General features: G+C 49.0%; 1 protein-coding gene across 1 annotated transcript in view; it reads left to right on the top strand.

Moving 5' to 3' along the window:
- The window catches only part of LOC137342780 (AT-rich interactive domain-containing protein 1A-like), a 68654-nt gene extending 54478 nt beyond the window's left edge, over window positions 1–14176 (top strand). Inside the window, exons 12-17 of the mRNA XM_068006958.1 lie at window positions 80–230; window positions 2147–2266; window positions 3830–3929; window positions 5831–6623; window positions 8487–8617; window positions 11350–14176. Of these exons, the coding sequence (XP_067863059.1) occupies window positions 80–230; window positions 2147–2266; window positions 3830–3929; window positions 5831–6623; window positions 8487–8617; window positions 11350–13050 (2996 nt within the window). The 3' untranslated portion in view covers window positions 13051–14176. The remainder of the gene's footprint in view (window positions 1–79; window positions 231–2146; window positions 2267–3829; window positions 3930–5830; window positions 6624–8486; window positions 8618–11349) is intronic.
- The last annotated feature ends 3888 nt before the right edge of the window (window positions 14177–18064 follow it).

Raw genomic sequence — 18064 nt, 5'->3', positions numbered from 1 at the left:
TAGCCGGAGGTTTTCTTGCCAGGTTTTGGGGAGGTGTTTGATATATTGTGAAATGTAGTGAAATACGTCTCTCTTCCAGCAGCTCCTGGGACTGACCCTTTCATGTCTCCTGGACCCGCACCCAATACTGGAATGGGAGACCCTTACAATCGCCCTCCTGCAGCGGGTATGGGGAATGTAGGTATGGGGCAGCGCCAGCAGTACGGATACGGACCTGGATTTGAGAGGAGGTGGGTTTGAAGAGAATCCCGAAAGTCGGAATGAGCTAAACCTAAAATAATCTGCTTGGATCAACATTTCTTTAAACATAACCCATTAGTTAGATGTTGTTTAGCCCTATTAAGTACTGAAGGATAATCCAGGTTACACTTGATGCCCTTAATCTATGAAGCTGGAGTCAATGATTTGGCCCATTGACAGTTTGTGCTGGGATCAGATATCTCTTTATTCAGAGTCATTTATAAGTAACCGAAGGTAAATGGATAAACCAAGATTTAAATTAGTATAAGTGATTAGTTGTTTCTCATTTGCTCCTATTAGATCAGTCAGTTGCTCAATTATTCCCTGACACATGGGTATTTAAAGTTGTCTTGTAGCCTCTTGAAATCATGGATAAAAGCGGTGGTAAAGGATAGACGTTGGGTGTATTGTGTCCCACTCGCCCAAGGGTGCTTTGATTTTGAGTTGGACAAATTACTGTATCTCTCGTGGTGGGGGGGGGGGTGAGTGTGGATCTCGGGGGTTATATTGTGAGGGGGGGTGTATCTCGCGGGGTTATATTGTGAGGGGGTTGGATCTCGGGGGGTTGTATTGTGAGGTGGGGGTTGGATCTCGGAGGGGGTTGTATTGTGGGGGGGGGGTTGGATCTCGGGGGTTATATTGTGAGGGGGGGGGGTGGATCTCTGTGGGTTGTATTGTGAGGGGGGGGGGTGATCTCGCGGGGTTGTATTGTGAGGGGGGGGTGGATCTCGCGGGGTTGTATTGTGAGGGGGGGGGGTGGATCTCGCGGGGTTGTATTGTGAGGGGGGGGGTGGATCTCGCGGGGTTGTATTGTGAGGGGGGGGGTGGATCTCTGTGGGTTGTATTGTGAGGGGGGGGGTGGATCTCTGTGGGTTGTATTGTGAGGGGGGGGGGTGGATCTCTGTGGGTTGTATTGTGAGGGGGGGGGGGTGGATCTCTGTGGGTTGTATTGTGAGGGGGGGGGTGGATCTCTGTGGGTTGTATTGTGAGGGGGGGGGGTGGATCTCTGTGGGTTGTATTGTGAGGGGGGGGGTGGATCTCTGTGGGTTGTATTGTGAGGGGGGGGGGTGGCACAGCAGTCTCACAATGAGAGGTGGGCTGTACAGCTATCAGACAGTTGGGTGATGTAGGAAATGGCCCTGAGCCCCACGACTCGAGTTCTAATCAGCTTACACGTGGGTGTCTCCAACTGTCTGCACAGCCCCCACCTGATCTGGAAAGGAAATATCATCCCTTGTACTTTTAATAACAAAGTTGAGCTGAAGAATGCAGATGTGCTGCTTCACCTTTTGGTACCAGTTCAGTGCTTGAGTTTACAGCTGTGAGAAACCCTGCAGTTGCCGGGTTAATGTCATGGGAGTACTGGATCATGCGATGTACTCAGACACCAGAGTCACACACTAATGTCACTGGTTTTATTCTATAGCTCGTTGCTGCCATTTTACACCCAGCTCATACACAAGACCAAGGTCAAACAAAATGCCATCTCTAAAGGAAAAGGAAGAACATTTCTCAGCCACACATGATGGTGGGAGAGTACCTTGGAGACTTACAACCTGTAATTTGCACTGTGCCTCCTGTCCCTACTGGGAGCCAGTAAGGTGAAGGTCAGCCTTGCGATGCCTCTGATAGCAGCCAATGGAACCCCTGGCTATTCTGGTCTGGAAGCTGCCAGAGGTGTGGGCTTCACCTCCTTTGATGTGGTCGGGTGACAGTGGAGGATTATAAGAACATAAGAAATAGGAGCAGGAGTAGGCCATACGGCCCCTCGAGCCTGCCCCGCCATTCAATCAGATCATGGCTGATCTTTGACCTCAACTCCACTTTATATCACATGTCCACAGCTGCGTTTTCCGTGTTCCATTCATCTATCTCTCTCCTTTTTCCCCCACCTCCATTTCTTCAGGTCTGAACATGGGATGGTCCCAGAGGGGTCTTTGGGACCAGCAACAGCTCAACCTAGTGTGGTCCCTGTGAATGCAGATTCCAGCTTGTACTCTCCAAACCGCTACCCGGGGCAGCAGCGGTAAGTTTAAATCAAACACTTGAGCTCTTCTTGGAAAGAGCTGGAAGTTTTATATGAAACTTCAGAATGTTTTTTTTTACAATAAACCTTTGCAGAATGTATTAATTTGTAAATAACTTGCATAACTCAAAGGGAGAGTGAGAGCCAGCAATTGAAGCACAGTTGATGTGTAGCTGCATCTTTGGTGCTGTGTTTGATTATTTAACAGTCTTAGTTGGTATTTTTGCCAAACAAATGTGAACCATTGGTACTAGGGCTGATTCACATCTCCGTGTGAAACTGGCACAGATTTAAGAGTTGGGGAGGGGTGGGGGGAACAACCAAAATAGAGACTCGTGTATAAGCCGAGAAATTTCGGTCTGTTTGGGGTTAAAGGTTCGGAAATCTTTTCCTTGCTCACGTTTCCCTTCCAGCAGAGCAATTGGTCTAAAGGTGGTCCCGGCGGCCACGCTGCTCCGGCGCGGTCCCGGCGGCCGCGCTGCTCCGGCGCGGTCCCGGCGGCCGCGCTGCTCCGGCGCGGTCCCGGCGGCCGCGCTGCTCCGGCGCGGTCCCGGCGGCCGCGCTGCTCCGGCGCGGTCCCGGCGGCCGCGCTGCTCCGGCGCGGGTCCCGGCGGCCGCGCTGCTCCGGCGCGGTCCCGGCGGCCGCGCTGCTCCGGCGCGGTCCCGGCGGCCGCGCTGCTCCGGCGCGGTCCCGGCGGCCGCGCTGCTCCGGCGCGGTCCCGGCGGCCGCGCTGCTCCGGCGCGGTCCCGGCGGCCGCGCTGCTCCGGCGCGGTCCCGGCGGCCGCGCTGCTCCGGCGCGGTCCCGGCGGCCGCGCTGCTCCGGCGCGGTCCCGGCGGCCGCGCTGCTCCGTTTCTAAGCAAACTCTACTTTCTGAGTCCTGACTTTACTCCAGGCTCCCACTGCAGATTTAAAATCAGAAACAGCCAGGCAGGGTAGGGTGGGGGGGAGAGGGGATCTAAACTCAGCCGGGGGGGGGGGGGGGGAGAAGAGAGGGGATCTAAACTCAGCACGGGGGGGGGGAAGAGAGGGGATCTAAACTCAGCGGGGGGTAGAGAGGGGATCTAAACTCAGCGGGGGGGGAGAGAGGGGATCTAAACTCAGCAGTGGGGGGTGGTCCCATTTAAATGTCCGGTGCTGGAGGGGAGGAGCAACAGCTGGTACAATGGTGCTGGTTAAAATGTATTAGTGGCCGTCAGATAAATCAAGACTGGGAATTTTGGTGGATACAAGCTTTGTGATTGATCCCCATCTTATATGGTAGTGAATGAGTTTTTGGTTCACCTTATACACTATATATGGCATTTCTGGTTAATTTGGTGCTGATTGAGGAGAGGTATATGCAACATTTCTCAAAAGTAAAACCTGTTGTGGACACAGGAGCTGGACAGTGCATCTCAGCATATTTCACTCTGCATATCAATCAGAAAATGTTTGAAGCTTGTTACTGACGGTTCAGATAGAAGCTTGTGGTCTGAGGTTATTGTCACTGTGTAGGATCTGAATGCCTGCAGCTACTAAATTTGATGTTCCCCTCTCACCCAACCTCATCCCATAATACTAGGCATGATCCCTTTGGAAGCCAGTACCCCGGACAGGGAGTTCCGGTTGGGCAGTCGTATTCTAACCAGCAACCTGGAATGTTTCCACAGCAGCAACAGCAGGTGAGTGGCACGGGTGTTGGGCAGATAATACACACCCCCTTACTCCCTCCCAAAAGAAGTTAGCAGGGATGGGGGCCTCGCTGCTGACCACCACAACCAAACTGCTCCTGTTTTAGAACATTGATGTTTGTTGAAACAGTTGAATCCTATTATGTGCGCTAGCTGCTGTTCCTGTTTGTGGATTTAAGAGCCCGTGCTTAAATATCGCGAACCAGACACCAAGTACAGCTTTCAGTGAACTAGAACAGAGAAAATCTTAAGATCTACATTTAACCAGCACTGTGGGAGAACTTTCACCACGTGGACTGCAGCGGTTCAAGGCGGCTCACCACCACCTTGTCAAGGGCAATTAGGGACAGGCAATAAATGCCGGCCTCGCCAGTGACACCCACATCCCATGAACACTTTTTTAAAAAGCCAGACTAACTCTTCCTGACTGAGTACAAACAGAGTCTGGATGGACTCACCAGCACAACCTGACCTGCATTCAGCAAAACTCGAGTAACACATGGTTCAGTCCCATTAATGCTGGATTTCTATGCTGGAACTGAGGGGTACCCGTGTTGGGTGTATTTTTCCACCTGTTGTGTCTATTCTGGAGTGCTCTTCAGTTCCTACGGGGCGTAGACAGACTGAGTGGGCAAAACTGTGGCAGATCAAGTGTGAGGTCATCCGCTTGGATCTGAGAGAGACAAATCGGAATATTTTCCTAATGGTGAGAGACTAGGAGCTGTGGAGGAGCAAAGGGATTTATGTTTCCATGTAAACAAATCACTAAAAACTAGTGACAGGCACAAAAAGTAATCAAAAAAGCTAATGGAATGTTGGCCTTTATCTCAAAGGGGAGGAAGTTATGCGTCAGTGGTATAAAGCTTTGGTTAAACCACATCTTGAGTACTGTGTTCAGTTCTGGGCATCGCATCTCAGGGAAGGGTAATTTGACCTTGGAAGGAGTGTAGCACAGATTCACCAGAATGTTACCGGGGCTCCAAGGGTTAAATTAAGAGGACAGGTTGCATAAACTTGGCTTGTATTCCCTTGAGTTTCGACAATTGAGGGGTGATCTAATTCAGGTATTTAAAATGATGAAAGGATTCGATAGGGTAGATAGAGAGAAATTATTTCCTCTGGTGGGGGAAATCCAGAACAAGGGAGCAAAATCTTAAAATTAGAGCAAGGCTGTTAAGGAGTGAGATCAGAAAGCACTTTTTCACACAAAGGGTAGTGGAAATATGGAATTCTCTCCCCAAAAGGGTGTGGATGCTGGGGGTCAATCGAAATTTTCAAGACTGCGATTGATAGTTTTAATAGGTAAGGGTATCGAGGGGTATGGAACCAAGGCGGGTGAATGGAGTTAAGATACAGATCAACCATAATCTAATTGAATGGCGGAACAGTCGAGGGGCTGAATGGCCTCCTCCTTTTCCGATGTTTCTAATTCAGGTGCAGCACAGCTTTTAAACTTGGTGTTACTGCTCTTATGTAGTTCCATAGGTGCTGGCAGTCCTCTAGTACCCCACTAAATGGCCATTATTCATGGATGAGTGTAGCGAGGTATTCAACCATGGGTGCCATCATGGCCAAACCCAATCCTGTCCTGCTGTCTGTAAACATCAGGTATTTCCATGGGACATGAGTGTTGATCAGGAGCGGGATCCATGGTCAAATTCCTGCTCCCCCCACACCCAAGAACACTGAAGCCTGCTGTTGTACTCCCAGTCTGCCTCCTAAATCAAAACAAGTTACTTGTCAACAGGGTTAGGATACTGCATTAAATTACCTCTACAAACCACAGCTCCTCGTTCCTTTTTAAATGTCAGGTTTTGGGCTAGTATTATCCTTATACTTTTTATTTGATGGGGTTTAAGAAATCTGAGCATTCTCTTCTCCATTTTTGTCAGAACTTCAAACGACAGATGGATGGGACTTACGGGCCTCCAGCCAAGCGGCACGAAGGCGAAATGTACGGGATGCCCTACACGACCCAGCAGTCTCAGCAAGATATGTATAACCAGTACGGCAATGCCTATCCCGGTACCGATCGCCGGCCGGTGCAGAATCAGTTTCCATTTCAGTACGGTAGAGAGAGAATGCAGGGTCCTCCTGGCCCGGCCGCTCAACAGTCTGTGCCCCCACAGATGATGGGAGGTCCATTGCAGTCTCCTCCTGAAGGACCACAGGGAACAGTGTGGCCGGGACGAAATGATATGGCTTATAACTACCCAAACCGGCCAGGTCCTGGAGCCCCACCACAAGCTCCAGGATATCACAGCATGAATCGTTCCGAGGAGATGATGGGACCTGATCAGAGAATGAACCATGAAGGCCAGTGGGGTTCCCACGTCACCCAGCGTCAGCCATCATTCACCCCCTCTGCCCCTCTCCCCCCGATCACAAGGCCATCACAGTCCACCTACCAAACCCCTCCGTCAGTGCCAAACCATCTTTCCCAGGTGTCCAGCCCAGCTCCCATGCAGCGACCGTTGGAAAACCGTACCTCACCCAGCAAGTCACCGTTTCTCCATTCAGGAATGAAGATGCAAAAAGTTGGACCCCCGATGCCTGCCTCCCATATTTCCGGACCCTCTACACAGCCACCACTGATGAGACGAGACATCACCTTCCCTCCTGGTTCAGTTGAGGCATCTCAACCAGTCCTGAAATCCCGGCGGAGACTCACCACCAAGGACATTGGTAAGTTGTGATAAGCAGTAATGTTCTGGTTATTAATGTTCAGAGAGCTCAGATCAGTTAGACTGTGAACTCTTTAATAAATCCAGAGTCCTAGCCAAATGGAACTAGTGTGGACTGTAAACTGGTAAATTTAGTCAACCCAGAATAACACTGCCACAATCAGTTCATTGGAGGTTTGCCTGAATTTGGCGTGTGGGACAATGGCACAGACCTGGACTGATGTGTGCTTGGGGAATATTCCAGTTAAGCTGATGAGCCCCTGTATGGTGTAACTGTTGTACAGGCAGTTTCAGTAGCTAAAAGTGAAGCTTTGATTTGGGGATGCTCTGTTTTCTTTTTGCCCAGAGTAGTGAGGCAGAGGTGTTTCCTATGTTCATAGGAATGAGGGGTTGTTCTAATGACATGTTGCAGATTCAGCAAAGATCTGACATGTTTTTCAACATGCATCCTTAAACTCAGCCAGAAAGTGAAAATATTCCCAACCAGATGCTGGACACTAGATTCCCAGCCTGTTTAAGACCACCTGGCATTCTGGAATGTTTGTATCAACACTTAATACCTTAATGTTATGAAAATAACTTCTTAGCAGGATATTTGAATAACAGATTTCAAATTGATGGCTCGTTCTGGGATCCCGGGGCGGACGCTGGCCCCGGGGCGGACGCTGGCCCCGGGGCGGACGCGTAACGGGCTGATTTAGAAAGAGTGGGTGATTTTGGTGAGCTTTTTGGGTGTATAAATTGAGAGATAGTGTGGATTGTTTTGGTCTGGATGATGCTGGTAGGAAGGCCTGGAGTAGTGATACCAAGCAAAGTGACCACATGAACTAGAGGTAATGTTGTCTGGGTAAGCAGCCCGAAGCAGAGGGATGTATCTGGACATGTGAACAGGAGGTTGTATTATGCGCGAGCGATACCAGTCAGATTTTTTTTCTCTGAGGTACTTCAGGTGTGAGATGGATGATGTGTGTCCTGGGTTTTGCTGCTTTTCTCACACCGTGCTTTGTTTGTACTGGTGATGTTGCTGTGACATTAGTGCTGCTGCAATGACCATTCCTACAAGCTTAAAAATAGATGTGGCTGAAAGCTCCTTTCTCTGGTCCAGCATTATTGAGGGGGGATTCACTGTAGGTCTGGGTAATCCCAAGTGAATATACTGACGCGGATTAGCTGCTGACGCACGAAGTCTGGCCACAGAAGCATTTGACAATTGTGGCGTAAGCTTGGATACAGGGGCTATAGGGAAAGAGTGGGGAAATGGGACTAAATGAATTTCTTTTCCAAAGAGCTGGCATAGGCATGATGGGCCGAATGGCCGCCTCCTGTGCTGTATGTTTCTATGATTCAAAGCTTGGTGTCAGCCCACAAGCTGCCTCCAGGTGCACGTCCCATCAATGATCCTGTAAAATTGACCAGAGAAAGCCGCTAGTTTTGCTAAATGTTGCCTTTTTTTTGTTAAGGCAGCTGATGTTAAGAGTAGGGCAGGAGCAGGGGATTTGAGAGATAGTATGGCCGTACGAGCTTGGATTTCAAACACCAGCTGAATGTAGGAAAAGGAATCTGGAGAGTTTGAGATCTGAGGAAAGAGTGAATTAGACTGGAGGTGGTGTGATGAGTCTTGCCGACAAAGTGAGAAGACAGGGAGAAGGACGAGTGTGAGACACCGTATCTGAGCTGAGGAGGGAACAAGGAAGATTTTTTTTTTAAAAAGAGTCTCATTGACCATAGTATTGATTAAAGTAGAGAGAGAGATGAGAGGTTGCAAATGCAATGCAATGCTGAGGGAGGACGGGTGAGTGTTGTCAATGTGATAGGCTGTCCCCAAATTGTGGTTTTAGCATCATTCTTTGTGTTCCGTTCCCAGGCACCCCAGAGGCTTGGCGGGTGATGATGTCCCTTAAATCTGGCCTCCTGGCTGAAAGTACCTGGGCCTTGGACACCATTAATATTTTACTGTATGATGATAGCAGCGTAGCCACCTTCACACTCTCACAGGTGAGTAAACAGCTTTCTCCAGACTCCCAGTAAACCTTGCAGACTGGGAACTGAATCTGGTCACTTGGGACAGAGTTTGCAGTTGAAATCTGACGTATGAGTTTGGTTCCTGCACAATGGGTTAGAGGATGGTCTCAGTGTTTGGGTCCTGGTGTCTGGTACCTATCCAGATAGAATAAACTTACAGCAATGGAGACTCAGCTGGTTGTGTGTTGTCCTGGATTGGCTTGTTCACCAGTCTGAACTTGTGGCTTTGAAAATGAATGACCCGCTGTGAGGCGCAGGCGGCTCTCGCTCTCTCTCTTTCGCTCCACCTGTCGTTTTTAGAGCAGGCTGGAGCCGAGGAGACCTGAAATATGGAAAGAAATTTGGCCCTTTTCTTTAAGTTTATATTTTTAAAAAATTGTTTAAGCTAATCTTAAAATGCTCTCCAATCTTAGGCACAGTGTCTCCTTGATTTAGTAAAATCTGTGAATTGTATTGATTCATCAGAGACACTCCAAGTTAATCATTGTTTATTTTTTGACCGTATTCTGTGTACGTTGGGGCTGGTGGTGTCGGTGAGTGAGCATCGCACACTGGGAGCAGGCACCAGATTATCGGTCTTGCCGAGCAGCATTCCAGTCATTAATTTTAATTTGAATGGTTGGAAAATCATGTGTGTTCTCCTCCATGCCTGATATTCTCAGTGTGCTGCACACTGGGTTTTAAAGCTTCAATGCTGACCATGAGCAATGTGGCTACAAAATACTGATTGATTGTGATTATTGGGACAAAAATGGCCTCACTGCTGCCTGTCAGGACCCTCTGTTTGGAGAATCTCAGTCCCAGCTCTGAAGGACAGGTGTCCACAGCTGCACCTCATTCGCAGTAATTCACCAGCCGTGGCTTGAAGTCGGCCTCCTTTGGCTTGTTCATGCTGCAACCCTGGTTATGAGGAGTTTACCTCACAGGAGGGATGGGGAAAGTGACCGATTAGTCACGTTGACTTTCATCCAGATCGGTTGGCAGTGCTCTGGCTATATAATGTCACTGGCAGAGCTGGAAACATAGAATTCACAGCACAATGCCCACTGTATCTGCTGGTCCAAGCTCATCTGCTGTGAGGCTTCTGGAGGTTAAATGTCGGGTCATTTTGAAGCTGGCAGGACAAGCTGAAGAGGCTTATTTTTTTTTAAAAAAAGCATACGGGATCCTTGGCTTTAAAAATAGAGGCATGGAGTACAAAAGCAAGGAGTTATGCTAAACCTTTATAAAACACTGGTCAGGCCTCAGCTGGAATATTGTGTCCAATTCTGGGCACCTCACTTTAGGAAGGATGTCAAGGCCTTGGAGAGGGTGCAGAGCAGATTTACTGGAATGGTGTCAGGGATGAGGGACTTAAGTTATGTGGAGAGACTGGAGAAGTTAGATAGCTCTTTCAAAGAGCCGGCACAGGTACGATGGGCTGAATGGCCTCCTTCTATGCCGTACCAGACTATGATACTACTCAGCTGGGGTTGTTTTCCTTGGAGCAGAGAAAGTTAAAGGGAGATTTGATAGAGGTGTTCAAAATCAAGAATGGTTTTGAAAGAACTGTTTCCAGTGGCAGAAGGGCCGGTAACCAGAGTTCACAGATTTGAATTGGCAAAAGAACCAAGGGGGAGATGAGTTTTTTACGCAGCGAGTTGTTCTGATCTGGAATGCGCTGCCTGAAAGGGCGGTGGAAGCAGATTCAATAATAACTTTCAAAAGGGAATTGGATAAATACTTGAAGGGGAAAAAGCGGGGGAATGGGACTAATTGGATAGCTCTTTCAATGAGCCAGCATAGGCATGATGGGCCAAATGGCCTCCCTGTGCTGTATCATTCCATGAACACTCACCATCGGGGTTCACGTGAATACTGGCCACTTGGGTGAAGTATCGCCCGTGCCCCGGTGAGGTCCGGCGCCCGTGCCCCGGTGAGGTCCGGCGCCCGTGCCCCGGTGAGGTCCGGCGCCCGTGCCCCGGTGAGGTCCGGCGCCCGTGCCCCGGTGAGGTCCGGCGCCCGTGCCCCGGTGAGGTCCGGCGCCCGTGCCCCGGTGAGGTCCGGCGCCCGTGCCCCGGTGAGGTCCGGCGCCCGTGCCCCGGTGAGGTCCGGCGCCCGTGCCCCGGTGAGGTCCGGCGCCCGTGCCCCGGTGAGGTCCGGCGCCCGTGCCCCGGTGAGGTCCGGCGCCCGTGCCCCGGTGAGGTCCGGCGCCCGTGCCCCGGTGAGGTCCGGCGCCCGTGCCCCGGTGAGGTCCGGCGCCCGTGCCCCGGTGAGGTCCGGCGCCCGTGCCCCGGTGAGGTCCGGCGCCCGTGCCCCGGTGAGGTCCGGCGCCCGTGCCCCGGGAAAGGAGAGGAAGTTGCCAAGAATTGATTTTTTTTTAAAAAAACAACTTAATGGAGGTAAAAATGTTTGTAATTGGTTTATTTCATCCTAATTTATTGAATAAAGCTGTGTAGCAGTTCCAGTGCAGGCTTTGTGCTGCCTCGGTCTCTGTTAGTCCTCAGCACCGACGTCCGTGCCTCTGGATGTTAAACTTTTCTTTGTGCCGCCATGAACTGGTGCACAACCGAAACGTGACTCATACCTGAGGATTGGTGAACAGGCACAAAGTTGGTGTGTCGTGTTGATCTTGCAGGACTGCTTGAACCTGTTCGCCTTCCACCTGACACTGTTTAGAGATGTTGGTGTGCGCTCGATCCCTCACCTGTTTTATCTTTTTCCAGTTACCCGGATTCTTGGAGCTGTTAGTGGAATATTTCCGGCGATGCTTGATTGAGATATTTGGAATTCTGAAAGAGTATGAGATCGGTGACCCTGGCCAAAAGACGCTGCTGGATCCAGAGCAGTTTGGGAAAGTAAAACTGCAGTCAGACCTTGAGGTGGACGATGACGAGTACAACATCAGTGAGGAGGAAATGGCAGCTAACACGACCGAGGACACCACAGCTATCGAGAGTACAGAGGAGAATCCCAAGCACATCAGCAAGTTTGGCAGACTTCCTGTGAAAATAGTTAGAAAGAGTGATCTGTTTGTGGTGGATCGCTCAGATAAGTTGGGCAGGGTGCAGGAGTTCGACAGCGGCTTGCTGCACTGGCAGATCGGGGGAGGTGACACTACAGAACACATCCAAACACACTTTGAGGGCAAGACCAAGATACTGCTGCGAAAACGAAGCACGCCTCGTACAGGATCCACGAAAAGGCACACAGCTGAGAGCAAAAAAGGGACAACGGAGGGAGAGACCGAGACAGCAGCGACTGGTGAGGAACCAGAGAAAAGCATAACTGCGACTGTGGATGATGTTCTATCGGCGAGGCCGGGCTCCTTGAACGAGGAAGCAGTAACCGTTTTGGTAGAGGGGAGCACGGTGATCAGCAAGTTTCCTTTTGTTATTCACCAGACACAAAGTCATAAAAATATCAAAATTCTTGAGGATGAGCCTTGCAGCAGGGATGAACTGCCCTTATGTATGATGGCGGACTGGCAGGACTCTTTAGCAAAGCGGTGTATCTGTATTTCAAACATCATCCGCAGCTTGTCGTTTGTGCCTGGGAATGATGCAGAGATGTCTAAACACCCCGGCTTGCTGCTCATCTTGGGGAAGTTGATCCTGCAGCACCATGAACACCCTGAACGAAAACAGGCCCCATTAACGTACGAGAAGGAGGAAGAGGAGGATGAAGGTGTGAGCTGCGATAGTGATGAGTGGTGGTGGGACTGTTTAGAAGTATTACGGGAAAACACTCTTGTCACATTGGCCAACATTTCTGGGCAGCTGGACCTGTCTCTGTACCCGGAGAGTATCTGCTTGCCAATTCTGGATGGATTGTTGCATTGGGCTGTGTGTCCTTCAGCAGAAGCCCAAGACCCTTTCCCAACGCTAGGTCCCAACGCAATCCTCTCCCCCCAGAGACTCGTCCTGGAGAGCTTGTGTAAGCTCAGTATCCAGGACAATAACGTGGACCTGATCCTGGCAACGCCTCCTTTTAGTCGCTTGGAGAAACTTTATGGGATACTTGTCCGGCTCATCGGGGAACGGAAAAGCCAGGTGTGCCGTGAAATGTGTGTGGTGCTGTTGGCAAATCTGGCCCAAGGAGACAGCCTGGCTGCCCGAGCAATCGCTGTGCGGAAGGGAAGCATTGGTAACCTGCTGGGCTTTTTGGAAGATAGCCTTGCTGCCGCTCAGCTGCAGCAGAGTCAGCCCAGCCTGATGCACTTGCAGACTGCACCTATTGAGCCAACTAGTATGGACATGATGCGTCGGGCAGCCAAGGCCCTGCTGGCAATGGCGAAAGTAGAAGAAAACCACTGTGAGTTCACATTGCATGAGGCTCGACTGCTAGATATCTCTGTATCACCTCTCCTGAACTCGCTGGTTACAAATGTAATTTGTGATGTACTCTTCATGATAGGCCAGTCATGACAGCCGTGGGAACCTTACCGTGTGTGCGCGTGAGTGGAGATCTTTGAATCGACTGTTTCTGTCTTTATTTATGCAAAAACCACCTCTTGTTCCCAAAATCTGCCCCCACCCACTCTTAACAATGGAAGGATATTGTAGTCATTTTGATCAAGCACCAGAGGAAAAGAAACAATGAATGTTTGCTGCCTGTGTATAAGTCTGAAATTTTTTAACCAAAGTTGCTGTCTCGTTTACAGTGAGTTTGGGAGACTGCCCGTTCCCCCGGAGGGCCCTGCTTCCAAGTTTTTATGGTAAATTTTGGAAGCTAAGTGACTTGGGAAATCTTTGTGGTTCAGTGCTGTACTCTGAAATGTAACTTAACCACTGGAAGGTGCCTCTTTGGAAGCTCTGTACGCCATGCGGGAGACAGCCTGCACATTAGACCCTAGACGTATGTAACCTTCGATCAGCTGTAAACAATGTTTCACATTGAGAAATGCTGGTTTGGCAGCAAACTGTAGTTTTAAAACTTTTTAGTTTACAGTAAACGTGAAAAAGGCTTTTCCCCCTTCTCAAAGTATCATGTGTGTATCTACAACACCCTGACCTCCCCTTCATTGTATGGACTTTCCTCTTTCACTTCCTGACTGGTTTTAATCTGCAGCCGCAGCCCCGAGCTGTGATTGTATATAGAAGTTGTACAATGCACATACCCTCAGAGTTGGTGGTTTTTTTCCTTCTCTCGTAGAATGAGGTTTACAATTTTCATGACTTGGTCAAGCGAGAAGTGACGATAGCTTTTATTTCCATCGGCCATATCCTGCGAGGGTAACGTACAAGTTTCTGTATGTATAAAGTTGTGCTCTAGTTCAAGGAGAGCAACAGATCACGTTTTTCCTTTATAATCAAGGTGTGGAAAAAAGTTTAGGTTCAGTTGAAGCTCACAAAAAATGATGAAGAAACACAATTTGAGATTTTTCAGTGCTATGAAATCTGCATATTTGTATTTCAGACAATGTAGCTAAAACTTGATGTAAATTCCTCCTTTTTCCTTTGGCTTAATGAATATCATTTATTCAGTATGAAATCTTTATACTATATGTTCCACGTGTTAAGAATAAATGTACATTAAATCTTGGTAAGAGCTGTGGAGGTTTTCGTTCATTTCCACAGGTCTGTGAAGGGATGCTGCTGTAGACGTCGTGTATTATGGACAGTGCACGAGTGACACGGTGCAGATAAAGGCAGTTTTGGATCACTGGCCTGCACTGAGCCAGCTGATCCCAGCCAGCGCCACTGTTAGGATGCTATGTTTGACCTCCGCATCACTGGCCCATAGAAAGAGAAAATGACAGCCTGAGTAGCTGCTCCCCAGTGACTCCTGCTGCGATATGTGTAAGTGTGTTTAGAACTCAAGTGCTCGGGCTTGTCTATTGCCTGCCTCGGTTGAATAGCCTGCAGACACTCGCTGTCGAGGCTGATGCACGCGCCTATTGAACAAGGGCTGCTAACATCTGTGGAATGTCCCCAGAGCGGTGGGGGGGAAACTGGGTCGTGATTTCTGACTCTGCGAATCAGTTTGTGATGGGCAGGACGCTCGCTCACCGTCCTCTGGCTGTGAAATCAGCAGTGGTCAGTCTGTGCAGACTGTAGTGTTTGTGTAGAATCTCAAGAAGCACCCGAGGTTAATAGAAACCAATCCAAATGTGCTATTGGAGAATGTTCATAAACACTAAATAATAATAATAATTAGCAGCAGAAAATCCATTAATAGGGCCAGGCGCCAAAGTGAACACTTCATGTGTTCAGAGCACGTGTACATGAGCAGGGAAACACCATTGAAAGTGCACGCATGGTTATTTGGTGAGGGCGACATCTAGCTCAGTTGTGCATATTCCACAATCGAATAGCCTACTGACATTTGCTGTCTAAGGGCACACATGGAGAATGGCCACTTAGACACCTAGGAACTGAGTGCCTGCAAAGGTCGGGGGGATTGATTAACAAATCACTACAGCCTTTAGGATGGAGCAACGAATTGGGTTTTGAAATAAACTGTCCTTAAGAGGGAATTTGATTCTGGTACTAAAGCAAATGTTGCAACAACTTGAATTTTAAGTCCATCAGCTGTATCTACGTCCAGTTCAAGGGCATCTAGTCCACTGAAGTCCTTTTTCAATAATACCGACTGCAGCAATTGGACAGAAATGCTTTTTTTCTTCAATTTTCTCTCTGCTTCTGAAGGTGTTAATGAAATACCTGATGTCCAGTGCCAATGTTTCCCTCGCCATTTCTAATCTGTAGCATTGACGGTGTCAGCCAGGGCATCAGCGTTGAGTCAATACTGTCTGCACCTGATGTCCATGTGTAATTGCTTCCATGGGGGTCACTGGACAACACTGCAGTGGGGGCTCTGGCAGATTACCCCTGCCTCCCCCCTCCCCCCGCCCACACACACACACACACACACACACACACACACCGAGGGCCACTTGTAGCCCTCACTGCCACCGTGGCTGAGATCAGCTAACGCAGCACAGACTGCTGATCAAACCTGGGGCGTTTTTGGTCTGCATGGCTCGGCTTCTCACTGTCTGAAAAGGAAAGATAAGGCACCCCAGGATCTGATGGGAATGGACACCAGGTAAATTACTGGATCACCACAGTTGCTCGTGGAAGCAGCATAACTGTCTTCAGGAGAAGAGGGGAGAAGGAACAAAATTGAAGTAGGAATGATTTTTGGTGTTTTAGAATCCAAATTTAAGGAAGGAAGCTGCAGGACTCGTGCTATGCAGTATAGAGCCCCCTCATCAGTGCTGTGCAGGACTCGTACTGTGCACTATAGAGCCCCCTCATCAGTGCTGTGCAGCACTTGTACTGTGCACTATAGAGCCCCCTCATCAGTGCTGTGCAGCACTTGTACTGTGCACTATAGAGCCCCCTCATCAGTGCTGTGCAGGACTCGTACTGTGCACTATAGAGCCTGCTCATCAGTGCTGTGCAGGACTCGTACTGTGCACTATAGAGCCCCCTCATCAGTGCTGTGCAGGACTCGTACTGTGCACTATAGAGCCTGCTCATCAGTGCTGTGCAGGACTCATACTGTGCAGTGTAGAGCTTGCTCATCGGTGCTTTGCAGGAAGGTGTCACTGACGACGGGAGGTGGCAGGGCACATAGTGCTGATGATTAAGGTATGCATCTCCTGGCTTTTCCCTCTGCATCTCTCCCAATGGGTAATGGCACCACTTGATTTAACACTGATCCGCACCAATCAGAAGGGCCCTGGTTTGTACTGGTAGCCAATAGATGCACCTTGTGCCAGTTGAAGCTGAGGCCTCTGCCACCAAGACTAAGTACATCCTGAGCTCAGTGACCAAAGTGTTCTGTTAGATCACTTGACACAAGGTCTGGAACCTGTCTTGAATACACACGGGCTGAGAATTATATATAGGCAAATGATGGGGTCCCTTTTATGTACATTTGGGAATTAAGTCTTCAGAGATTGCCAAGACTTGGGTAAAGCAAACAAGAAACATACCCCACAGGTCTGCCCCTCCTCCAAATAATCTCGGGGTACCCAAATCCAACACTCCTAATTCACACTGATGCACCTACATTACTTCCTCTTGCTAATATTGTTAACTGAGTTCAATGTATTGAATGTGTCTCAAGTACTGCTGAAGCTATGGGAGAACATAGCTGAATGTGGCGTGTGTACTCCAGCTCCAAGATCCATGTAAAGATAAATGGGAATAACACTGAACCCATTCCTCTCCAAAGGCAAAGTTATCTATTGTCAGTCATCGTATTCAGTGTCTTCATCAATGATGTTTTGGATCGTACTGCAAGCAACATTCTAGGAGTGTCTGCTCCAAGCATTTCTGAGAGAATCCTGGTGCCCTTTTTGCAGATGTTGTGTTGGTGAAATTACCTGGCGATCTAGTGAATTCTATCCACCATCTTAAGCAATAGGTGAATCAGTGCGATGCAGTGGGTGGATGCTCCCAAGTACAGAATTATGACATTGCACAGCGAGAGAGAGAATCTCATAGGTGTTGACTGTAAAATGTATGGGGTGTCTATCTCAACTGTTGATTCATAGAGGCAGGCCTGTGGGGTATGTTTCTTGGTTGCTTTGCCCGGGTTTTGGCGGTCTCTGGGGACATGATTCCCAGATGTGCTTTGGGGGGACCCCATCATTTGCCTATGTTTAATTCTCAGCTCCTTTGTGTATTTAAGGTGATTGGCAAAAGAACCAAAGGTGACATGAGGAAAAACTTTTTTACACAGCGAGTGGTTAGGATCTGGAATGCACTGCCCGAGGGGGTGGTGGAGGCAGATTCAATCATGGCCTTCAAAAGGGAACTGGATAAGTACTTGAAAGGAAAAAATTTGCAGGGCTACAGGGATAGGGCGGGGGAGTGGGGCTAGCTGGGTTGCTCTTGCATAGAGCCAACACGGACTCGATGGGCCGAATGGCCTCCTTCAGTGCTGTAACCTTTCTATGACATTGGTCCCTGTGATTCTGGCAGATGCTACTTTAGCCTGGACACAATCCTTTTGGATCATGCTGCAAAGGCATGTAGACAGATTACGTGAGTGGGCAAGAAGGTGGCAGATGGAGTATATTATGGGGAAATGTGAGGTTATTCACTGGTAGGAAGAATAGAAAAATGATTTTTTTTAAATGGTGAGAAACTATTAAATGTTGGTGTTCAGAGGGATTTGGGTGTCCTTGTACACGAAACACAAAGTTAACATGCAGGTACAGCAAGCAATTAGGATGGCAAATGGCATGTTGGCCTTTATTGCAAGGGGGTTGGAGAACCAGAGTAAGGAAGTCTTACTACAATCGTACAGAGCTGTGGTGAGACCACACCTGGAGTACGGTGTACAGTTTTGGTCTCCTTACCTAAGGCAGGATATACTTGCCTTAGAGCAATGAAGGTTCACTAGATTAATTCCTGGGTTGAGAGGGTTGTCCTATGAGGAGAGATTGAGTAGAATGGGCCTATACTCTCGAGTTTAGAAGAA

Source organism: Heptranchias perlo, chromosome 26 (assembly GCF_035084215.1).
Source record: "Heptranchias perlo isolate sHepPer1 chromosome 26, sHepPer1.hap1, whole genome shotgun sequence".
Taxonomy (NCBI): domain Eukaryota; kingdom Metazoa; phylum Chordata; class Chondrichthyes; order Hexanchiformes; family Hexanchidae; genus Heptranchias; species Heptranchias perlo.
Note: the sequence above shows the minus strand (reverse complement) of the source record. Positions and strands in the feature narration are given on the sequence as shown.